Source organism: Notothenia rossii, assembly GCF_949606895.1.
Source record: "Notothenia rossii genome assembly, chromosome: 1".
Classification (NCBI taxonomy): domain Eukaryota; kingdom Metazoa; phylum Chordata; class Actinopteri; order Perciformes; family Nototheniidae; genus Notothenia; species Notothenia rossii.
In genome coordinates, this window is record NC_136912.1 from 83572193 (window position 1) to 83596896 (window position 24704).

At 38.8% G+C, this 24704-nt stretch overlaps 4 protein-coding genes across 4 annotated transcripts; 3 read left to right on the plus strand and 1 right to left on the minus strand.

Annotated features, from left to right (window-relative positions):
• The first annotated feature begins 1301 nt into the window (after positions 1-1301).
• On the plus strand, positions 1302-6961 carry dnase2b (deoxyribonuclease II beta). Its single transcript, XM_079655581.1, has 6 exons — positions 1302-1875; positions 2115-2289; positions 3471-3549; positions 3833-3994; positions 4961-5158; positions 6316-6961. Exons 1-6 carry the CDS (start codon positions 1763-1765, stop codon positions 6648-6650), a joined length of 1062 nt encoding a protein of 353 aa, XP_079511707.1. The 5' UTR covers positions 1302-1762; the 3' UTR covers positions 6651-6961.
• A 2457-nt stretch (positions 6962-9418) lies between these two features.
• LOC307030358 (deoxyribonuclease-2-beta-like) lies at positions 9419-13138 on the plus strand. Its single transcript, XM_079666722.1, is given in 8 exon segments — positions 9419-9606; positions 10356-10453; positions 10551-10628; positions 10630-10684; positions 10768-10849; positions 10950-11108; positions 11195-11386; positions 11902-13138. Coding segments are annotated over 8 exon segments (1038 nt in total). The 5' UTR covers positions 9419-9594; the 3' UTR covers positions 12264-13138.
• A 1035-nt stretch (positions 13139-14173) lies between these two features.
• On the plus strand, positions 14174-23351 carry rpf1 (ribosome production factor 1 homolog). The gene is made up of 9 exons (XM_079688964.1): positions 14174-14499; positions 14962-15018; positions 15160-15240; positions 15333-15428; positions 17170-17323; positions 19219-19301; positions 20729-20910; positions 22133-22259; positions 22519-23351. The coding sequence occupies exons 1-9, from the start codon at positions 14257-14259 to the stop codon at positions 22558-22560; spliced, it is 1065 nt and encodes a 354-aa protein (XP_079545090.1). The 5' UTR covers positions 14174-14256; the 3' UTR covers positions 22561-23351.
• LOC307043991 (guanine nucleotide-binding protein G(I)/G(S)/G(O) subunit gamma-5) lies at positions 23142-24700 on the minus strand. The gene is made up of 3 exons (XM_079688975.1): positions 24501-24700; positions 24207-24366; positions 23142-23413 (listed from the first exon to the last, which is right to left on the minus strand). The coding sequence occupies exons 1-2, from the start codon at positions 24579-24581 to the stop codon at positions 24241-24243; spliced, it is 207 nt and encodes a 68-aa protein (XP_079545101.1). The 5' UTR covers positions 24582-24700; the 3' UTR covers positions 23142-23413; positions 24207-24240.
• Between the last annotated feature and the right edge of the window lie 4 nt (positions 24701-24704).

The following is a 24704-nucleotide window of genomic DNA, read 5'->3' on the forward strand; positions in this document are numbered from 1 at the left end:
TCTTTATACCATTTATAATGGTTTAGAAGTATCAAATTCAGTTTGATAAACATCAAGCCTGCCTTATTCAGTCATTAACAAATGATCATTGGTTGGGCACCTTATTTTAAACCATCAATATGCAGTTTTTATATTTAAGATATGTATTACTTTATTATTAAATTACATGTTATTTAGCTGACACTTTTATCCGAAGCGACTCACACTACTGTAAACATGCCTACGGGTGCAGTTTGTGGTAAGGATTTTTGCCCAAGGACACTCCGACATGTTGACTGGGATTGAACCCCTGACCTCTGATTGATTCTCTGAAAATTGACCTTTTCCAAAAGGTAAATGTTCAAACAGTCCAAACCAGTCAAGGATTTTTTTTCACCACCTGGCAACCTAAGAAGTTGTTCTTATTTGATCTCTTGATCTCCTGAGTGCCTAACTTTACATCTAAGCTGTCATTTTACATTTCATACTCACTGTTTTACTTACTGTTTAGACCTCTGTTTATATATGTATTTATTTATTCACACTCGTACATTTACCACATTCCTGTTAACATTGAACTTATTAATTTCCAATTGCTGTCTACAACAAATGTATATTACTTTATTATATGTTTTATTCATATGGCCTTAGCCTACATTTTTCCCTTCACTTTTCTTTTTACAAATATGTTATTATTAACGTAAAACTGATTACTTACACTTTATACTGTTAATGGGACCTTTTTAGAGAGTGGTATTGATATATCTTAAAATATACAGAAATCAATCCAGATAACATTAATAGATGTCCCTTTTTATGTGAACATAATGACTTGTAAAACTCTGGATACGCTCTGCTAATACAGTTTCTGTACAGGTGTGTCTCACCCATGTGTGAGGACCAAAAAGGATATATTTATCTTTAACAGTTGTGTTTTTACGTTTGATTCACTTTCTCTAAAAACTAAACCCCCTTGTGACCAAAGACTATATTGAGAGAGAAAAGAGATGCAAAGAAAGACACCATTTTTTTGTGGTCTGGACATGCTGCCACAAAGTCAATGGGCTTGTTTGTTTTAGAGGAAGTGACTATGTTCCCTGATTTTTAAAACCTTTTTCCGGTTCTTGCACATACAGTATAGGTCATATTGAAGTAGGAATATATATTATTTGTTTAGTTTAAATGTAGTCTTCTGTATAACCTTCAAAAAAGTACTTATCTCTAAAAGTTTTTAAACGTCTTGTCTATTCCTTGTGTTTTTTATTTTTTATTTTCAGCAACATGTTTGATTTAGTTTGATGTCAGCCAAAAGTTACAGGCAGAAAAACAGAATGCAAATGTCAGTAAAAGATTTGTATTTCACTTCTTTATTACAAGGTAAAGGAAACATTTGGACCAGATGTTTTCCATTTCAGTAAGTTTCAAATTCGATACGATTGCAACAAAACAAAAAAGGTCACTGTGGTTGCATTGAGAATCTTCCAGGTGGGAACCGGTGAAATAGTTGAAATGTGAATAACTGTTTAAAAAGGATAAACTGTTTTAATAACCCTTTAAAAGGGGAATCTGTGTAACGGGTATTCCCACATATTAGGGCAATTTAAAGCCTCCAAACCTTTTATTTTATTTAATACAGCCCCAAAAAACCTTCCCATCATGTGACCATATCTTGTGACTTCCTGTTTTGCATCTATATGCAGCTGTATCTTCACTCTCAAAGTTACTCAATCATAAAGCACACCACAAAAGATTTCTAATTCCCTTTTGTGTTCACCTCGCCTTCATGATGGACACGTGCCTCAGTTCACGCTTACAGATCATTATCCTGTGTGTCTGTTGCACAGTGAGTAGTACTGACATTTCCTGTAGAAATGAAGCTGATGAACCAGTTGATTGGTGAGTTGATATGATTCATTACAGCAGAGTTTGTTAGTCAGGTTGCTTGAAAATCCATGTAGTTGTTTGGAGTAATCAGATTTGGTTTGTACTTTGCTTCCTACTTACTTCTATAGACCTAGTTTGGAGCTAAACATATGTTATACTGTAGGCCTATGGTTTGCAATTGTGTGACTGTTCAACGTATGTTAAATTGTTTGCTATTTTAAAAAGTATATTTCTCTCTTTTTCCACTGCAGGTTTATCATCTACAAACTGCCCAGGTATAAGATTGGTGAGGTTGGCAGTGGGGTGGACTACATGTACCTGGACTCCTCAGTAGGGAGCTGGCAGATGAGTAAATACATGGTGAACACCAGTCAAGGAGCCATAGGAAACACACTGAAGCAGCTTTACACGGGACAGGCCTACAAGGTGAGATCATGTCCCTGTTCTCCAAGTGGGATATTCACTCATTCCTGTGTGTAGGAAAGTAGAGCATGCTGAGTAGTTTTTTTCTTTCCCTACGGGGAACCGAGCTGAAGTTGGTAATTAAACAAGCTTCCCCAGACAGATGAAGTAAATTACTCAGTCCTTCCTCATGTCGGTTATTTTTTGTAAGTAATTGCACATTATAGATTTCAAAGATCAATTATGGCATCAGGAAAGTAATCTAGACACATTTTAAATAACTGATTATAAACTATGAAAAATGCTTTGATAAAGCATTGTTTTTTGGACATTTGAGAAATTATGCCAATTCACTTTCATGCCATCAGTTACTGTAGACGAGGAGAGTAATTCCCCTGGCAGCAAACGGTTGACTTTCGAATAAAGACTGAACATAACTACATGGCTTTGTTCAAAGGTAAAACAATCCACAAATTAAGACCCTTGAACCTCACTCATTGATAAGTTGCAGCTTTTGTTTAACCCGAACATAAAAACAAATGACAGAAAAATAACATGTGGTTGTTTTTGCAGGGGGTTATGTGCCAAACTATTTCTAGGCCAGGAGCAGTAACTTCCTGAAGACTTGTCATCAAGTAGAGACTGTATCAGAAATTGGTTAGCTCTTGTCTTTATGCTATGCTAAGCTAATCCTTTGCTGGCTCAGATAAGCCCCCTGTTTCCTAAAAAAACTGTTATTCCTTGGTCTGTGTTAAAATACATATTGGAAACTAACAATACCCTTACATACAATTAGAGAGACAAAAGAAAAAACAGACAGACAGTGGTGGATCATTACCTCTTTAAATTCAGGGCTTTCTGCCAGAAATCTCCTTAGGTTTAGGCAACACAAGTACTTGGTGACGTTTAGAAAAAGGTCAGAAAGCTTTCTGCCAGAAGGCCTGAAGGCTAACTTCTCCCATGTGGGGCTAAGAGTAATTAATTAGTTTGAAGATAAAAAAATAGACATGCTCCTGCTGACTGATGCCTTATTTTCCGAAAATCTGGAAATGTTCCTCTATAACTTTAGTTGAGAAAGCATATAATGTTTCCCATACGTCAAACAATTTCTTCAGGAAATAAACAGATACTGTTTACAGAAAATAACAAAGAAACTAAATAATCAGAAGTGTTTTTCTTGACAAATACTGTATGCATTTCCCCAGTCCAACAGTTCAGTGTATGCACTCTACAATGATGGACCGCCAATCCTGGATTACATGAAAGGATACGGACACACTAAAGGTACAGTGCACTACCATAATTCATCTTTGTTTTTTCTTGCCTTGATTTTTTGTGTCTATTATAATTAATGATGGGTTTACTTACAGGCTGCTTTAAAACTTTGCAATGCTAAGATTTTACAAAAAAGTTAAATAGGGTTTTTTGGTGTCAGGGGGAGGAAACGGGCAAAGAGCAACCGTCTCATAACTGCTGTTGACTCTGGGTTATCGACTGCACTGACATTGACCTTGATGGAAATGTCTTACATGTATGTGTACATGTTGTACTTGTGTGCATTTTGCAGGAGTACTGCTCTTTGACCATTCTCAAGGTTTTTGGCTTTCGCACAGCATTCCCCATTTCCCCTCGTTCCCTGAGAGAGGCTACCTTTACCCCTCCTCAGGAAAAGTCAACGGCCAGACTGCTCTCTGCGTGACTTACGGCTATGACCAGTTCCTCAGTATAGGTGAGTGAACGCTCATGAAGTAACAGGGCTTTACTCCCGCTCTGCACACATCCCAGACTTCAGCTTACAAAAGTCTCTATTTGCTCAACAAAAGAAAACATTTACACAGTGACCAGGCATTACGCTAGTGCTTTAGATGTGTCTCCAACAGAACCTCCAAAGTATTTGTCTATGATCTTTGGCGGTCTACTTTATTCTAAAAAATCCCTGGATAATGAAAAAAAAAATGCATTATCCAGTTGGCTGTCCAATATATGAAGTAAGATACATTGTTAATCCAATAGTTAAACTTAAAATAGTTAAAGGAAAGAAGCTGATTATTTAATGACGGATATGGAATACATTTTTCAACAATGTAATTTAATTATTCATATTTTTTTATAGTTTTAGTAGTCATAGCATAAGTTTTAAAATGGTAAAACAAAAATAAACTGTTATGTTGTCAATTAATGTCTCCAGTGTTGTCCTTTGTCATGTATCGTATTTAGTCTGTCTTGGACATAAGTCAATAAGTTAACGTTTTAGCAGCTGAAGACACATTTTAATAGCCAGCAGCACTTTAAAGGAAATCCACCTTTGAGAATAGTCTCACTTAAATGTTCAACCCCTGAAGTTTCATTTAAGATTGGTAAGGAAAAATCCGGACATGTAGCATTTAACAAATACGTAAATACATTAAAGCACAAATGAAAGAAAGACATGTATGTAGCTGTGCTCTCACTAAAATGCATCTATTTATCAGAAAGTGTAGACACTGTTCGGTATAAGCAGTGTTTATTAAAGTTGGTAATGGTATATCAGCAGAACAATTCTTAATTGAATCCCCATAAGATAAAACATACAAGAATCTGATTTATTTTCTTTTGTTTTCAATACATAATGTCCATAGTACAGAACCATCCAACAGTGCACTCTTTAGTTTTAACACACAGCATCTCTCATTTGTTTCCTTTCTCCTTTCTCCAGCGAAGCAGATCGTGTACCTTTACCCACGTTTCTATAACTGCTCCGTGCCGGCTGCATTCACCCCCGACCTGTCGCAGTTGGCCCAGTTATGTGAGGGCTCCAAACCCAGATTGGCCTCGGATAGAAATGTGGAGCATCTTAGCTCTATCAAAGGAGAACAGTTTGTCAGTTTTGTCAAATCTGAACACTTTGTTGATGGTAAGATATCACTCATCATCATTCATTCCAACAAAAGTGCAGTTTTTGGTCTTTTGGAACATTTATTTGACAAAAAACCTCTATCTGCTACTCTTTTGTTTGCACATTTTGCTTGTCTGCCGCAGTCCCTCATTATCAGTTGCAGACACACTATGATCTCAGACCCATGAAGCGAATGAGCACACCGCACCCAGGCCTCCAAAAGTTCTCTCGGCTCCCTCAACGTTTTCAGCATGTGACGCTCTTTACATTTTAAAGTGTGTGCACAGTTGTGAGCAGTCACTTATCCTTTCAGATGATTTTTAAAGGCCTTGTTTTTTTCCTCAAATAATATGTCAACATTACATGCCCCGGGCATAAGGGTAATATTTTCTTCAGTTGAACTTCACAGAGCTCATTTAAAATATAAATCTCCGCCCTCACAGCAAAATCACACATCTTATCTTAAAGGTCCCATGTCATGCTTTTTCGGTTATTACCCCCCCCCCCCCACCCCCCTTCCCGCGTCCATTCGCGATGTCTCGCTGTCTCACAGATCCCACGCAGCAAGCAGGAAATGAACCCAGCTCACACTGTCTGGTCCTCGCAGCAGCGAGCCGCGCAACGTCCCGCCAACATGGCACCCAGACCCCATGCAGCATTCTCATCTGTTAGTCCTTACTGGTGTCATTTTCTGGTTGCTAAAAAACGCCATTGTAACAAATAATCACTGATGTTCCGCTGTAACAGTGGTAGACTCGTCAGAACAGAGTGGGCGAGCTGACCAATCAGAGCACAGTGGGCTCACAGGGAGGCTGGGGGGGGGGGGGGGGGGGGCAGGAGCTCCAACAAGCCGTTTAGGACAGTGTGAATACACATACTATACAGAGATGCTGTATGAGAAACCAATGTGAGTTTGGAAAATTGCACAATATAAATCTATTCAAGTAGACCTCAACAATGGAATTATGATCAGTAGAAATGGCCATGACATGGGACCTTTAATATTTCCATTTTTATCCAAAAGTTGAATAGATTTACTCCATAAAGTGACATCAAATACATCCTTAACTATTTAACCTATCATAGGGCATAATAATACACAATCTCACCTTTTAATTAATGTCATTTTCTATCATAATGCAGCTGAACTAACCCCTTCATTGGCAATCCTTTAGACATCTACACGGGGTGGGTGGCTCAGGCTCTGGGTGCCGACCTACTGGTGGAGTCCTGGCAGAGATCACTTCATGAGCTGCCCTCCAACTGCTCCCTGCCGAAACACGTCATGAACATCAAGAGGATTCAGCTTCCTGGGCCAGTCCTGTTCCATTCCCACTACGACCACTCAAAGTGGTGCGTGTCGCAGGCCTATGAAGACCAGCTGACCTGCCTGGGGGATCTGAACAGGGAGAAGACTCAGCTTTCGCGAGGTGGGGGGCTAGTCTGCACTTTCAACCCCCTCATTTACAAGGCCTTCAGACAGGTGGTGGACTGGTACTTGGGCTGTTGATTGAGAGAGAAAGATAGGATGATTAGGACTAGATTATTCTGACACCGCATGGGTTTAATCGTGTTACTGTTAAAACAACTGACATGCAAGCAACAGAAAATGCAGTTGTCCAATTCCAAATCAATTTCAGAATACCCATTAAGTTGTTTGACTTGTGTTTCTGTATTCTAACACCAATTAGATGTAGTCTTTACCTGAATGTGGTTTGAGAATGATAGCAACAGGTCAAGTCTTGGTTAATTCCCTGACAATGAGGGCTTATCGTGTGACTATGTTAAATCACTCAAGATGCAATAAAGAAAGTGCTTTTATGTGTTTTCCTTTACAATCTAAATGAATTACTGATGTTTCTAAAAATGGCAAGCTTTAAAGAAAAGGGACAAAGATTAGGAAATGGGTCATCCCCTTTGAATAATGCATCTCCCTTATTCCCACCTCATGCTCTATCCAGGGGCGGACTGGCCATTGGGAATACCGGGAGTGTTCCCGGTGGGCCGGTGCTGTGCGTGGGCCGGAAGGCCCAAAAAAATCTATTTGTTTTTCTTTACCTAAATCCTTCCGGTCCACATTTGTCAGTGTTCCGGCCACTCCCCACTGGGCTGGGCTGGGCTGTTTTGATAGGCTACCTATGTTCTATCTATCAGATAGTTTCACTTTTCACACATCAGGCCCGTAGCAGCTGTTCACTGCGCAGTGAACGATCATGAGTGAGTGACTGAGAGACCTAGCTGGCAGTTGCTTACAGATGGATAAACAAGCTCCAAAGCGTAAATGCGTTTTTGTATAGTTTGTGTATACAGTATTGTAGCGAGCCCTGGGTTCAGAGGAAGGGGCTTGCATAGGGGAGGGGGGGTTGGCAGGGAGGGGGGGTTCAGGGGGAGTGGCTGTACCCGTGGGATAGAAAAGGGGGAAGTGACGTCTGACTCAGAGGTCGCGCGGCTGTGGAGAAGAACGTGTTGCCCACATTCTGTTACTGAGTTTAGGCTAGTGAGCTAGCAGGTTGATTGTTTTTTGGTGCAGTCCCTTTTGCCTCCACTTGCTGTTCAAATAAATGTTGAAAGAAAAAGTAAATCTGTTTACAGTTCTGTTTCATATGGGTGTTGAGAGATGTATCCATAGATTTAGTCCCTAATTTTGCTCTCAAAGTGCACCAGATTGATGCATTTAACTGCAACATTTAAAAAAAATCTTGCATGCCCCCGGACCCCCCTAGAGGAGGTGAGGTCCACCACCTGCCCACACCCTGTTAAATTGTCTCACCCACATTGAGGATGCTTCCCACGCCCATGTTTTATTCCATGTGTCAAGTCAGGCAAATTGGGTCCAAATGTTATTGCATCAATGATCTGTTAACATTAAAATCACTAAATATATGCTATTTTGCTCTAGGCAACTCAAGGGCTCAGGTAATGTGATTACTATATGAATAATGGTCTGAAATAACATTACATGCATAGGGTTTTTTGTTAAGAAACATATTTTCGTCGCCGGCCGGCCGATACATGCTGCGCATTAAGTGGGCCCGTCTGTCAATTAATCCCCAGGCCACTTTTTCCTCCCAGTCCGCCCCTGGCTCTATCTTAAGTAAGACCCTCAACCCCCACACTTCTGCATTGGACTTGCACAGTCGTCAGTTGCAAATCAAACTGTAGTTGTATGTGTATCAGAATAAAGTGTAAGTTGGTGGATTCTTGGAAAAAAAAGAATAAAAACAATTATTAGTTTTATTTTACCCATATGGTGAAGGTGAACAAGACTGCTTTTGCCATCACTGTGGGTAGCTGTCAGGAAGAGGCACTTAGTGAATAACTTCCAAATATCAATAGTTTTGGGTAAACAGTGTCACCTTGTGGACTGGTAGAATCATTATGTGTAGTAGGACAAAGACATTTTGTTACTGGGTTCATAATATTTCATGTTTTTAATACCTGTCCATTTATTTCCAGGGTTTTCTGAAAACGTGTCACATTCTTATCACAAAGAAAAATACTGCCCTTTTTTATTTTTACACCTTTCCTGATTGTAGAAAATATTACACTGGTAGCAATATGAAATCATAATTTTAATCCCAGCTGCTTCTCAGTTTTGGATTTTCTGTACATCTGCTACTTGGTTTTGCTGATGGATATTTCTCAACCCCTAGTCATACTGTGCTTTAGGGCAAGTGTTCAGTTAATATCGCTGACATGAAAAACACTTTCAATTCAAACACAGTAAGTATGTGTTCATATTAAGGATGGTTCAGTTCTTTATTTGGTTCTCCTTCACAGTCTCAGACACTTTCACACTCCATGTGATTCTCATAAAACTCTAGTCCCTGAAGGTATTGTATCTTGTGTAACTGATCGGAATCAGAATACCTTTAATGTCCCACAGAGGGGAAATGTACATCAATGGGGGATTTAAAGTCATACATTTGTATGTAAAACTAAATCAGCCAATGGCCTTAAAAGGCAGGCAGTACCATCGAAACAACAAAGTGTGTTATCATCAAACATATAAAAAATCGAATATAATGTTGCTGTTTTTCCTCCTCTAGGATACAATGCTCGTATACACTATGAACAAAACAGGTTTATCTGGGAGAGGCAAAGTGAACAAACGCTTGTTTTTGTGTACATGTTTGTGCGTTTAGTTCCTGCTAAATTCCAGCTTCAAATTCAACATCCATGTTATATTATTTCCATAATGAATATTCTTTCAAGGAAATACCCAGAACTGTGTCTTGAATCTTCAAAATATGTTACATGTGGATATGCGTAGAACTTCTATCAAAACAGGTGGATAAAAAAATGTGTAACGTGGCAACTAATCATTGAATCATCTCGAATGAAGTGTCCGGATAAGGAACAAGTAGGAGGTGATGAATTAGAGGTGTGGGTGTAAATTCATAATAACAACAGCTTTGATTAACAGATGCACAGTTGACAGAAGAGAGCTGACGATGGCTGGATATGTAAGTAAAATGTTAATTTGTTAAACAATGATTCTAAATTAATAAAAGTAGACATAGGATGATATTTTGTATATTAGCATACTGACAGAAGTGTAAAGTATCAGAAAATGAATATGAATATGAATGAATAGTTAAAAAACAAAACTCTTACAGAACTCTTAAAGCTTGCAACATTACTCAAAAACCACATTTGAAATTGTTGGAAGAACCTTGAAATGAATTATACTACTATATATTGTCACCCACAATGGTGTTGCTGTAGTTGCAACCTGTATATAAATAGCACATTTTAAATAAATTATTAATTTGTATGTACTACACATTTCCACCACCATCCTCAGAACTGCACTTTGAAGAATAGTATTCAGAACTCCAGGGACTGAAATATCTAAAACAAAGCTTTGAGGTTGCATTCACCTACTGACTCCCTGACTTTCATGCTCAGAGATTTGTCATGTGAAAGTTTTACCTTAAAAGAACAGTACTTTGACCAAAGAAATCTTAATTCAAGGTTACATTTAAAGTCACACTTGTTCAGCATATGGAATTGTTTCATACGCTTTTGGTCGCTACATGAATTTGAACAAGGTTGAAAGCTCTGGATATTTATGCTTATATTCAAAGTTAAGCTAAATAACATTTGTGTGAATAAACCAGTATTTGTCAAAATGTTAAGGCCCAGCGTTTGGTAATTATCTGTGACTTTAATCTGAAAAAACAGGTCTCATAAATATGTCTGAATGTTTCAGAGAACAATGATGGCGTTGCTATTGACTGTTGGGATTGTTTTTCAACTGTCAGAGTCACGTGTGACATGCAGAAATGATGAAGGAAACGAGGTGGACTGGTTGGTGGACATTTTTGAGTTGTGGCAATTTAGAGTATCCAACATTTTTCTGTTTCTGCCGAGAATGTAATAGAATATATTTTCTCTGCATGATTAGGTATATTCTGTACAAGTTGCCCCTGGGGCCTTCCGGTAACGGTTTGTCCTATCTGTACATGGATGAGAGTACCAATGGCATCTGGCACTCTGGGAAACACCCTGAAACCTCTTTTGGACTACTACGTCAGAAAGGTTCAGTATATGCAGACGTCTGTCTCTTTTTCACAGTAGTGTTTAATTTGCAAACTGATGCAGTCTCATATATTTTGTTGTAGACTGAAGGTTTTGGATACATTTTATATAATGATCAACCAGAAAAAACAGCTAAACCTTCTTCATCATATGGACACAGTAAAGGTGAGTGCAACAATCTTCCACTTCATTGTGGTTCAAGATACAGAAAAATATTATAATGTGACAAAGCTCTGTTTTTGCTCCTCTGTTTTACTTCCTTAAGGTGTTGTGATGTTGGACAGAGCAACAGGAGTCTGGCTCTCACACTCTACACCAAAATTTCCAACATATCAAAATAAAAGCTTCTGGCCAACAAGTGGAAACGTTAATGGTCAGACATTTTTGTGCGTGACTTACTCCTATGGTAGATTTGAAAAAATAGGTGGGATACTGTTACATTTCTGACTTGTTATAAAACATATTTTAAGGAATACATGTGCTAAACATTTTACTAATTTGAATTTGTAGGATTGCAGCTCAAGTACATTCATCCCAATGCATATGACCATTTCATCCCGAAAACCTTTCACTGGGATCTGCAAGAAGTTGCACTGAAGACTGGTTTCCCTAGAAAAGATCCCTTTTTTCATGTGCAAAATCTGACGTCATTGGGAGGAAAACTTTTCGTCAGCTTTGCAAAATACACACGTTTTCATGATGGTAAGAGTTTGCACTCAATCAGGATTCAAGTGTTAAAATGTCAAGTTAAGTTGATGATGAACCTAAAAGGTTTTTTTATCAGAGCAAAATAAGGAAAACATTTGTTTTTCTCTTTACAATGAAATACTGTTTGCCTGTTGATCATTACATTCGCTAGAGTCAATGCTTTTTTATTTTGTTTGCAGATTAGTTTTGTCATGCATGTCTGAATGTGTTCAGGATAAGATTTTTTTTGTGCATTTATAAGAATGTTAAAATAAAATGAGTAGACTAACATTAAAAAAAATAGGGAAGCACTTGTTGATATTATCAGATGAAATCAGTAAACATTACTTTTATATGGTGAATAAAAGTAGCAGCATTATGAAAGTAAGTGAATGTTTAAAAGAAGTGAATTAGGAGTCAGTAATAACACACTTTTGTTCAAAAAGTGTTTACCACATGAGCCATTCTTACATTTCTTAATATTAATTGATAACAGAATTGTATTTTGTTTTGTTTCAATTATTTTGTAGATCTTTATTCTGGCCTTATTGTGGAGCATATGCCGGAGAGTCTGTACGTGAAAGGCTGGGGAAAGGGTGGCTCAAATCAGCTGCCGTCTAACTGCAGCACACGCATCCCGCATCATGTGTACAATGTAAAGGAGGTTAAACTCAATGGAAAGGTCTACAATGATACTCAAGATCACTCCAAGTGGTGTGTGGCTCCTAATATTGGATGGACCTGCATTGCTGATTTGAACAGGCATGAGAGTCAGAAGAATAGAGGTGGAGGAGCAATATGCTTTCAAAACATTGCAGTTGCAAAAGCTTTCAATGCCACTTTCGACGATAAGGAACCATGTCCATCTGTTACTCCACGTTCTGATCTTTAAACGCACACCACTTTATGGAAATATATCTGCAATACCAAGAACTAAGAAACAAGAATGTTATCACCAGTGGTGGAAGAAGTATTCAGATCTTGTACTCAAGTAAAAGTTGCAACACTAAATTGTAAAAATACTCTGGTACAAATAAAAGTCCTGCATTCAAAATCTTATTTAAGTAAAAGTAGAACAATTATTCACATTAACATATAGTTAAAATAACAAAAGTTAAAAGTAAAGAAAAGTGGTTAAAGGCCAAAGATTCATGAGGGAAGTCTTAAAACAGGTGTTCTAGGGGTAGAGGAATGTGAGAATTTGGTTAGGGATATTGCCAAATATCTGGAACAAACTACCAGATACCTGCCGGTCCGCTGCAACTCTCACTACTTTTAAATCCAGGCTTAAGACTTTTCTTTTTGCCGCTGCTTTTAATTGAACTACTCACATCTTACACTGCACTGTAACTTTATTCATATACCTGTGTTATTCATGTTTTATTATCTTCAAAAATATTAATCTTTTATTGTTAGTTGATTTATATTTTGTTGTATCTAATATTCTGAATCTATAAAGTAACCAACTAAAGGGCCCAAAGGATGTAGTAAAGTATAAAGTACAATATTGGCTGCTAAAATGTAGTTAAAGTATTAAGTAGCATAACATTACAAGACTAATTTTAGAAGGTACAAATCAAGGTTTTGGTGAATGTTTATCCATGAAAAAAATGTTATTCTGTATTTTGTATTTTAATCAATGAAAAATACAAAGTTTTTACTTTTTTTTTAAAATCATGTCCTAAGAAATAATTTCCATGCAAATACGATACAATATATTTTGATGAAATTAATGAATAAATCAATATTACATTTCTAACTACAGTACATGTTGCTGCAGTTGTTTTTATTGAAATAAGATAAGAAGATTCATGAATGTGTACATGTAGTATATCCAAAGTTATTCAACGTTTCATATTAATAATCGCTGTGTGGATTTATAATGTAGGGAAATCTAGGTGTTCTAGCAGCAACAGAATAAGAGAGAAACACAGATAGTCCACATGAGAATATAGACGGGTATAATATGAATAAAATAAAATAAGAGTAATCATGTAGTAACAGTATTAATAGAGATAAAAAACACCATAAATTAATCTCTGATCAGGTGAATTATTTATACAGATTATGTGAACTAGCTTAAATATATATACATTTAAATGTGCAGGTACCAGCAGCGCGGGAAGAGAAAAACTAAAATCAACCATTTAAAGTTAGCGCAGATAAATCATCCCTTCGGCAGATGAATGTACACCTATTCAGGGGTGGGAGAAGTCGTGTACATACAGTTAGTTAAACTAGAGGTAACGGAGTGTAGGAATTCAAAGAAGTTGCTCATGTCAAAGTAAAAAGTATTAGCATCAAAATGTACTTAAAAGTAGGCCTACTCATTGTGCAAATTGATCCTTTTCAGAATAATATATATGGTATATTATAATTATAATTATTGCATTAATGTGTTTATCAAAGCTGGTAAAGGTGCAGCTTATTTTAATCACCTTTTGTACTGCAGGGTAGCTTGTGAATGTTAATGCAGGTGTAATTAATTTCTTATTTAAGTGTAGTTTATATTTCACATCATCAAACAACATCTGCAAAGAAACTAAATATATTAAATAAACGTAGTGGAGTAAAAGTACATGATTTACCTCTGAATTGTAGTGGGGTGGAAGTACAAAGTAGCAACAAATTGAAATTCAAGTAAATTACAGGTCTGTCAAAATTGTACTTAAGAAAAGTAAGTAATGTACTTAGTTACTTACTTTACACCAGTGCACCTTTTCTATCAATTTATTATTTTGAGTTGTTCTTACTCCTCCTCACCACTAGGTGTCCTCGCAATTTCTTTTTCGACAACTCAGTCACTTCCGGTCCCCAGTCGTGAGCCAGGAACAGGAAACTAGCCCCACACACGTGAAACACTCAGCCATAACATCTGACACAAGATGGACATTACGGAGGTTCCCGTGAGTAATGACAATAAAGGTAAGAAAAATGAGTATAAGAAGCCAAAGAACAAGAGTGTGACTAAGGAGCGAAATGCAGTGGAGCCGAAGCTGGAGCCGAAGCTGGAGCCGAAGCTGGAGGCGAGCGAGACTGCCTTCCCCCCCACCTTCAGTGTGTCCGAAATCAAGAATAAACAGCGAAGACACCACATGTTCATGAAATTCAAGCAGGAGAAAAGCAAGGTAAACACACAGTTAAGTTGTCATTGAGCAAGTAAATCACACATAGCTGCCATTTTATTGGGTATTACCTAGTTTGAACGAATGCAGTCTGATACAACGCCCTGCTGTTAGTAGCCTACTACATTACTGAAGGTTCAGGTCTGGGTAAAACCTCTTCTTTTAGTGGTGTTGATTTAACTTTTTTTTCGGTATTTTTAATCGTATGACTCTCCTCATTCATGTCTTAAAGTGAGTCAGTTAATGTGTTTATACTGTGCACATCTTACACTTTTACTTTACTTGTATGATTATTCTATTAACAGAAAAATAACATATTGTCAACAAATGTCATAAAACAATTGTATAAAATGCTCTTTTCAATCTCATGTGTTCGTTTCTTTCTTATGTCTGCTTTATATAATTAAACTGAAAATCTAATGTACTTTTTTTTCAGTGTTAATATCTTATTTCTTCATATTTCAGCTAAAGTTGCAAGTGAAGAAAAAGAAGAAAAAAGAAAGGGAAGCTTTAGGTGACAAGGTGAGTTTGTTTACCCTCTCTATTTTGTTCAATTACTTAATGAATTACAAACGTTTGTTATGTTACCTCTAAATCATACCATTCAGCAAAGTGAGAGCATGAATAGCACTAATTGTATATTTTATTCTGTCCCTCATGAAGGCCCCACCTAAAGAAGTCCCAAAGACGATAGAAAACCAGAGGGTTTACGACGAGACAACAGTCGACCCAGAAGATGAAGAGGTGAGGAGCGGGTTTGGCTGAGCTTATTCTAACTATCTCAGGTTAAATTGTTACTGAATATGCATTTATTTGTTTGTTTTCCTGTCATGCAGATTGCATTTGACGAGGGAACTGATGAATTTTCTGCCTATTTCAACGGGTTGACAAACCCAAAAGTGCTCATCACAACATCGGACAGACCAAGAGGGGTGAGTTGCTGCTGCCCGGCATCATACATGTCTATTACTTTTTACTCTTTTCAGTTTCCAGAACCTGTCACCCTTAACAAAATCAAAATGCAAAAAAACATACTCTTGAAGGAAATTAGGCCTGAAGCTCAAATTCATTTTTTTCAAATCAATAAAATGAAATGGCAGCACTTCTGATATTTTTTGCAAGGAATATTACTAGTCACTTATTACTTATACCATTATTACTAGATGAAGTACATTTTTATAATGTTCTACTGGTAGATTTGGAAACACTTGTATACTATGCCCAGTGTTGGGAGGGTTACTTTGTAAATGTAATCAGTTACTGATTACTGAATACATGGATCTGAAAGTAATCCGAATACAGTTACAGTTACGTGTCTTAAAAAAGTAACGTAATCAGATTACTTTTGGATTACTTCCTTTTTCCATCACAGATGGGTATGTTTTGGGATAGGCCTACAGGAGACACAAAAAGCAAAAGGAAACGTGTTTTTACTGTTTTAATGGCTTATCAAGAGCACAACTGAAACATAACATCTGAAACGATTTAACAACATAATAAACTTTTTGGGGATGTAGCTTGTGGTGTGAGGAGTGAGGGACAGGGCTTAGAACGGGCGTGTCGTCTTCTGTCCTGCCAGTGTTGGCAGGACATGAATTAAAATGTCGAACTCGGACTTAATTTTAAGGACATTTCGGCCAGGGGTTTAGAGCTATATTTGTTTAACCACCGGATTGGCAAAACAGGAGACTCTGTGCACCAGTCTGCCTTGATCTATGAATTCATGTCTGTGACACTCACAGTATCTGCTGCCCACAGCTGTTTTATAGAAGGAAAACCTTTACTTCATGAAATCTCTGCAGCACCAGGAAGCAGCGGGAGGGTTAACTCAGCCTCTGAGAAGGGGAGCGCGCAGTGCCTTTCACGCACCGCCTTTCACGCACCGCCTTCACTGTGTTTACCTTCAGAATCATAAGGCTAAAGAGCGACCGCAGGCTGATGTGTTTTAACCACACACACACACACACACACACGATTTAAACGCAGACTTTTGTTCCTCCATGTTTCGTTGTTATTGTTTCACTGAGCGGACCCGCACATTTTTTTCAAACTCTCCCTTTTTTGGTCCATCTGCGGCGGTAATAGGTTTTGTGCGCTTTGATGATTCGGCTGTACCTTTAGTAATGAATATTAAATGTTGTGAGGAAATCTTTCCACCAATAATTCCAATAAGTAATCCAAAATGTATTCACTTCAGGTTTACGAAAGTAACTGTAATCAGATTACTCGTTTTTCAAATGTAACGTGAGCTGAATACAGTTACTTGATTTTTGTATTATGATTACGTAACGCCGTTACATGTATTCCGTTACAACCCAACCCTGACTATGCCCCTTATTGTGTTGCTGTATATACAACAAATACAACTGGACTATGTCCTTTATTTCAGCCCCACTTTATTGGCAGTTTTTATATAGGAGCTTCAACCTGTCAAAGTTACTAAATAATGATAAGCTTTGTCTTTGTTTGCTCTATGTACATAAACTGGGTTAGCATAACGCAGCAGATAATGAAGCGTTGAGGCGTCTTAACATCCAGTGTGTGTAATTGACAGGTGCTTTGTTACTGAGGTGGGAATTGGAGTTTGCTGCTTAAGCTTTTTCTTAATCGTCATCAGTTTTCAAACACTGTTTTGTTTAACACTTTGATACCTCTAATGTTTTCTTCTTGTAGAGGACGGTGAGATTTTGTGAGCAGCTGGCCACAGTAGTCCCGAACGCCCACGTGTACTACAGAAGAGGTTTGGCCCTAAAGAAGATCATCCCTCAGTGCGTCGCCAGGAACTTCACCTACCTCATGGTCATCAATGAGGATCGCAAAATGCCCAGTATCCTCAAAGGCAGCATATACTAATCCCTGTAATCCAGTATTTATTTTGTATTCTTATTCTTTATTAGGATCCCCATTAGCACTAGCATGATCATTGGCTATTCTTCCTGGGGTCCTCACACACAAAAAAGCATAGATAAAACAATACAGCTCATAATTTCATGACATTTACAGTGCTATATGAAATGAAAACTATAGGTTACTTACGTAACCCCAGTTCTCAGAGTAACATGAAGTGAGATGTCTCACTATGGGATGCGCCTCAACGCGTATGCAAACAGAAGCATCAATCTCATTACGCCAATCCTGATTGGCTGGTGATCTTGACGTCTACGTCAGGGAATCCACCCACCCTTAAAGTAGCTTGCGCTACGTCGCAGCGTCATTCAAAAATAAGCACCGCTTCGCCTTAGCAAGAAAGGCCGTCTGGTGAGACATCTCACTTCATGTTACTCTAAAATCACCAAAACAACCAGAACTTAACAGGTACAACCCTGTCTCAACACGGGGCCCAGCACTGCGCGGGCCACACTTGGAGCAGAGACATCTAGCCTGTAAAAGCAGACAAAAGTGAGCGTTGAGGACCAGCTCGCTGCTGGACAAATGTCTTGGATGGATACACCCTTGAACAAAGCCATGGTAGCAACATGTAGCCAGTCCACGAGTAGAATGAGCACGCAGGCCCGTTGGCGCCTGCAAACCCTGACTCGTATAAGCCAGAGCAATCGCTTCCAAAATCCAGTGGGAGAGCCGTTGCCTGGTAACAGGCTTGCCCTTATGAGGGTTAGCCCAGGATACAAAGAGTTGGTCATTGCATCGAAACTCTTTTGACCTGTCCATATACAGTGGGGCAAAAAAGTATTTAGTCAGCCACCAATTGTGCAAGTTCTCCCACTTAAAAAGATGAGAGGCCTGTAATTTTCATCCTATGTATACCTCAACTATGAGAGACAAAATGAGAAGAAAAAAAAATCCAGAAAATCCCATTGTCTGATGATTTTTAAAGAATTTATTTGCAAATTATGGTGGAAAATAAGTATTTGGTCAATACCAAAAGTTCATCTCAATACTTTGTTATATACCCTTTGTTGCCAATGACAGAGGTCAAATGTTTTCTGTAAGTCTTCACAAGGTTTTCACACACTGTTGCTGGTATTTTGGCCCATTCCTCCATGCAGATCTCCTCTAGAGCAGTGATGTTTTGGGGCTGTCGCTGGGCAACACAGACTTTCAACTCCCTCCAAAGATTTTCTATGGGGTTGAGATCTGGAGACTGGCTAGGCCACTCCAGGACCTTGAAATGCTTCTTACGAAGCCACTCCTTCGTTGCCCGGGCGGTGTGTTTGGGATCATTGTCATGCTGAAAGACCCAGCCACGTTTCATCTTCAATGCCCTTGCTGATGGAAGGAGGTTGTCACTCAAAATCTCACGATACATGGCCGCATTCATTCTTTCCTTTACACGGATCAGTTGCATCCCATAGTGAGACATCGAACGGAGTGTTATGAATGAGAACTTTCATTGCTGTTATTTAAATTATTAATTAAGTCTATGTGATTTTGATCAACATTTTTTAAGATAAGATGTACTTTATTGATCCCAAATTGGGAAATGTTTGCTTTGCAGGAGCATAAAAAACCAAACAATAGTACAGTAGACCATGAAGATAAAAAAAATCGATAAACTCTGCAAATAAAACACTATTGAAGGGCCAGTTTTCAGTTGCAAAAATAACTAGAGACTACTATATTAGGTGAAGGCTGAGTGTTGAATGTAAAACTTATAAGTATCTAAATAAGTGAAATAGCTCTACACTGGCATTATAACTAGGCAAGCTATTCAAAGTTCTAGCTCACTTTTGTAATGTCACCTTCCTTAACCATGACTTTAAGATGGGTTGGTTCTTTGTCATCTTCCTGATGGGCCAACTGCACACTTCAAGATCAGCAGCGTTAGACTACGCAAGGAGATGAAGGCAAGTGGATGTCTTTTTTCTGTTTCTGTTATGATTAAATGGCACATTTGTACGGAGCCCTGGAGGGTTCATAGAGAGAAAAATAAATAAAACGTGACCACGTTTTACTTTCGTGTGTGTGTGTGTGTGTGTGTGTGTGTCCATTTATTTATGATAGTATAGTTTGTTCCGGTGCACTCCGGCAGGACTATAGCACATCGAGATTAAGATTAAACGAATTTCTTTCACTTGGGAATACACATATAACTATGGAGAACCAGATTTGTGTAAATTACTGTTCGTGGTCATTTGAAAACAAATGCCGGTGGTGTCAGACAAACACACCGAACACGCACCCACAGAGCGGAGCTGAGCGCACACACACACACACCATGCGCCCCGGTGACAGGACATCTCCTTCATAAAACGAGGGGGAATACTCTGGTAGTTCGATGTGTGTATAGGTGTGTGTGGTTAAACGTAGCAGCCTCGATCTCTATTCAGCTGTTCTAATGAAGGGAAACGCAGTGAAGTAAACAGTAAAAGGCACAGCTCTTTGCAGCTGGTGCTGCTCTTCTCAGATTCTGCTGAGTTACACGTTACTGCCTCCAGTGCCCTGTACGACGAAGCCAGTTCAACAGACCCTGGATATGTTCGAATTACCCGGTTTAACTAACCCTAACAAACGCGATAAGCGGTCCTACGAAGCTGGTTATCAACTCAGTAAATCAACCAGGGTTTCTCTGTCCGGCTGAGAGCGCGTTCACCTGAAAGGGACGGTGTTAGCAACATTTGACCAATCACAAACATGGAGACGCGTGCTGACAGCGCAGCGTCATACTTCATGAATGAATAGTGTAAATAGCAAATCCTGCTTCGTAGTACAGGCCACTGCGCGCTCCTCTTCTCAGAGGCTGAGTTAACCCTCCCGCTGCCTCCTGGTGCCGCAGAGATTTCATAAATTGAAGGAGGTTTTCCTTCTATAAAACAGCTGTGGGCAGCAGATACTGTGAGTCACGGAGGGGAATCCCTCAATTTAAATAAAACGAGGCCACGCTTTATTAACTTGTGCGCACGAGAAAGTAAAACGTGGCCATGTTTTATTTATTTCTCTCTCAATGAACCCTCCAGGGCTCCGTAATGTAATTCCATGACAATAATGAGCATCTCTTTAAAACTGACTGTAGGAAAAGAGTTGCCGTGTTCAATGTATTATACTGCCTTTCCATTGGGGTCGTTCCCATTTCTTGTGAAGGTGTAATCTCAGTAACACATTTTGGGAATTTCTTCAACTTCATTGCAAAAAATGTTCTTGTAGCATAAAATGAGGTGATACCATTTTGGATAGAAATGGATGTGAACTGCAACCTGACTGATAAGCGAAGGCTGTACTTCTAGTTTTATATACAGAGCAAGTGTTGCTCATCACTTATATTTTCCCTCGGCAGAGACGAGGCAAAGATCCAACTGAACACTCCCCGGAGGTGATCCTCAACAACTTCACCACACGTCTGGGCCACAGCATCGGCCGGCTGTTCGCTGCCCTCTTCCCACAGGACCCTCAGTTTGTGGGTCGACAGGTCGCCACCTTCCACAACCAGAGAGACTTCATCTTCTTCAGGTTTCACAGGTGAGTTATCTTAAGTAATGCTGATTGTGTGCCTAGTCATATAACCAGGGTTCTTACGGTCATTAAAAACCTGGAAAAGTCATGGAAATTCAAAATGCTAATTCCAGGCCCTGGAAAAGTCATGGAAATGTAACAAGTTGCATCATATATAATTTATCTAATTGCCGAAATAGTAATACTATAATGATAATAAATACTGTATCGTATAGTAATGGAGCGTAAAATGGCATTTAACTGACTAGGTATTTTGCTGGTGAGAGGTTTTAGTTGCTTTAGCGTGTAGAAGCTAGTAAGCCTACTATTTGATTGGTTTTAGATAGGCACAACATGTTTCATATGCAGATCTTATTTTCCTGTTCCATGTTAAAGGAGACATGTCATGGCCATTTCCACTGATCATAATTCCATTGTTGAGGTCTACTAGAATAGATTTATATTGTGCAATTTTCCAAAATCACTCTGGTTTCTCATACAGCATCTCTGTAAACTACGTGTATTCACTGAATTTCACTCTCTGCCTTTAACGGCTCGTTGTAGCTCCAGCCCCCACCCTCCCTGTGAGCACAGATTGCTCTGATTGGTCGGGACGTTGTGAATCGCGCTGAGCTCCGTGGAGGTGTTATTTCCTTGTTTAGCAATACACAGCCAAACTCACCCTGAGCACATACAAAGTCACAGCCGAAGTAAAAACAATAAGTGTGGCTTGATATTGAGTAAGAAAAAGGTTGATAAACGCTGTGAGAATGGGTCTGCAGAGAGACTTTCGCCACGATCCCAACTGTCTGTTATCAGCCTGCAGCCAGGGAGGAGAAATCAGCAGAGCTGGCTGCACTGTGTGAGGAAGTCCGTGGATTGGTCAATTTGGACCAATCAGCGGGGGCTTAACGTAACTGCTCAGTCCATTCCGTTCCCTCGTACCCGGAAGAATCAAATGGATCATGACGTTTCACCAACGAGGCATTTTCTGTGTTAAGAGTTTTACTCGCTACAGGGTGTACTTTGAAGGTTTTGACTCTGCAGAGCGTTTACATGCATAAAAACCTTCATAACACACAAGGGGACGGGTAATAACCGCTGAGAGAGTAATGTTTTTGGTCATGGAAAATAATTGGTGAAAAAGTGTATGCTATGAACCCTGTATAACACATTACTTTTTTTTGTATTTGTTCAAGCCAGTGCATCTTAAATTTAGAGTGTCTAAACAATTATTTTATTTCTGAAGGTACATCTTCAAGAATGAGAAGAAGGTTGGTATTCAAGAGCTCGGCCCTCGCTTCACTCTCAAACTCCGCTCTCTCCAGAAAGGCACCTTTGACTCAAAGTTTGGGGAGTATGAGTGGGTCCTTAAGGTTAGTCTCTGTCTTTTCTTTTGTCTTTGAAAAATAGCTGTTATAGTGAAACTTAGACAGCACTTTAATATTAGTAAATTTCTCTGTGGCATCTGCATGGTATTGATGTTTGAATACATTTGGTAGACTGATGTGCTGCCAGGTTTTCCGTTATTCATAAAGGATTGCAATGAACTTCAATGACTTGAAAATGAGGTAAAATAGGTGTACTGTCCCAGTCTCTTTCTGTAAAGCTAAAAATACCTTTTTTTGTTTCCAGCGCCATGAGATGGATGCCTGCAGAAGGAAATTCCAGATTTAAGTGCAAAATAACATCCAGCGCTTTGGGTCAGGAAAGGACGGCCGTGTATATTATCCAATAAATTACTACCATTTGTGACAAATGGACTTTATAGTGGATATCCGGTTCTTTGTGGACAACCATTTACTTTGATGTGCAGCTTTGATCACTGGATTTAATGAGATCACATCATGCTAGATTCACACTTGTCCTGAAAGGGACCTTTACCGTATAAAGCTGTATCTGCATACCAAGTGTGGGACAGCTGCCTGTTGTAAAGACTTTCACACATTGGCAGACAACCAGAGGATAAATGCAGCCCTCCACATGGACCCAACCTGAACAATTTGACCTGTGTGTGAAACTCATTAATGGGTCCTTTAAATGTATCTCGAAACATAATGAAATGTGACCCAAATTAAATTCAGAAAATGTGAGCTTTTCCTGGTCACAACCTGTAGTGCATGCAGACATACTGTTACGCCCTTTGTAAATAACATAATGAGCAGTGAATTAAGTGAAACAGTGTCTGGAAATTGGTAGATGGTTCCATAGAGATTTGAAAATAAGATACATTGAACACATTTGCTGCAACTTAAAAATGTGGAAAATACATTTATTTATTCTCAAATCAGTTATGGAACATTTTACAATTCAAAAAGGCACGATTTGGGTTAGTTATTTCCAAGCAAGAAGGTTAAGACTTGTATTGTGCCATATAAGCACATGGAAATGTTTATCACAGTTTACAAAGGCAACCATTTAAAAAAAAAAAAACACCTTAGGTTAGTTTCTTGTTTGCAAATTCCCATACGCTCCTGAGACGAATCATTCCACAGCGCAAGTCCAACAACGCTTCACAATGTCCAAAAACCTGCAAGAATGTCACATGCATTAGTCGGACCCAATGAGAATTTTACTTGAAGATACTGCAGTACTGTACACCTACAATCAAGATACAACAATTGTCCCCAAAGTGTATGGGCTCTAACAGGATGATTGAGTGGAGCATAAAAAGAAGCTGTGTGAAAATTAAATATGTTTTTTTTTTAAGTTGACTAAGATACTGCAAACAATGTGGCTGTAAATTGCAATCTTTTGAAAGCTATGAGTAAAATGGTGCAGGTTTTTACTTAAATGCAATACTTATTACATTGATAAATATACAACATGTAGGTATCATTATCTCAGTTACAGGTGGGTTAACCGCGTTATTTATTTTTTACTTTAGTTTGTTGAAACATTATAAAATCCTTTTCAAGACTAATAGTATAACTATTTGACAGAATTACAACTACAATATGTATGTGTCCTTAGTAAGGCCAAATGTATGGGGTGTAAGAACCAGAACCAATGAAGCAAATAATGTGCTTTTTGACATTGTATGTGCAGTCTTAAAGATATTTCCTTTTTCCTAAGTGACTTCATTATAACAATAATTGCATGATAAAGGGTTGAGGCCTTTGCTTAAAGAGTGTGATTTAACAAAAAAAGTGGTTGGTTCGTAAGAATCTCATCGTTTCCCATTACCTTCTCAGTAGGTAATGATGGTACTGAAAGAGCACATTGTATACAGTCCCTATTATACGTGTTGCTTTTGTTTGAACATGACTAATGTGTGGAGAAAATGACGGAGCTTTGAGCAGAATGAGTGCAGTAGTACTCACAGAGGCAGAGGGTTTGCAGGTGTGTTGGTTGGTGCTATAGGAAGGAGCAGACCTTCTGCGGTCTGAACGGGTTGGTGCTGGTGGCCATGCCGCAGAGCAGAGGGTCCTGCTGGGCGTGCTGCAGGCAGAACTGCTGCAGGTCCGCGGCGGCCTGGGACACCTGTGGGAGACAACACCGGAGAGTTAATAAACCAGCAATCCTAAGAATTCAAATTACACAGTTGAACGAAATTATCTATGTTAGAAAGAGAAACTAGCAACAAATAACAACACTAAAGAGTGACGTTAACTCACCTTTACTCTGTTGATGCCCGCTTCGAGACGTAACTGTTGGACGACTTTCTTCATCGCCACAATGCTCGATGAGCCCGACATTGTAAAGATTGTGAGCGTTAGGAACGATTAAGAAACTTTTACAAACAAATCGCTTTTGGTATGTAGCCTGCTGACCACTCCTTCTTCATCGCAGAGTTTCCGGTTTTCTTTAAAGGAGTGTCA

What these genes read in the sequence shown, in the direction of transcription:
- LOC307043991 (XM_079688975.1), bottom strand. Translation starts at nt 24,581, where the DNA reads ATGTCGGGCTCATCGAGCATTGTGGCGATGAAGAAAGTCGTCCAACAG. An exon ending in CGGGCATCAACAGAGTAAAG is followed by an intron (nt 24,367 to 24,500) that starts GTGAGTTAACGT and finishes TGTCTCCCACAG; the next exon opens with GTGTCCCAGGCCGCCGCGGA.
- rpf1 (XM_079688964.1), top strand. Translation starts at nt 14,257, where the DNA reads ATGGACATTACGGAGGTTCCCGTGAGTAATGACAATAAAGGTAAGAAA. An exon ending in TCAAGCAGGAGAAAAGCAAG is followed by an intron (nt 14,500 to 14,961) that starts GTAAACACACAG and finishes TTCATATTTCAG; the next exon opens with CTAAAGTTGCAAGTGAAGAA. An exon ending in CATCGGACAGACCAAGAGGG is followed by an intron (nt 15,429 to 17,169) that starts GTGAGTTGCTGC and finishes TTCTTCTTGTAG; the next exon opens with AGGACGGTGAGATTTTGTGA.
- dnase2b (XM_079655581.1), top strand. Translation starts at nt 1,763, where the DNA reads ATGATGGACACGTGCCTCAGTTCACGCTTACAGATCATTATCCTGTGT. An exon ending in ACACGGGACAGGCCTACAAG is followed by an intron (nt 2,290 to 3,470) that starts GTGAGATCATGT and finishes GCATTTCCCCAG; the next exon opens with TCCAACAGTTCAGTGTATGC. An exon ending in ATCTGAACACTTTGTTGATG is followed by an intron (nt 5,159 to 6,315) that starts GTAAGATATCAC and finishes GCAATCCTTTAG; the next exon opens with ACATCTACACGGGGTGGGTG.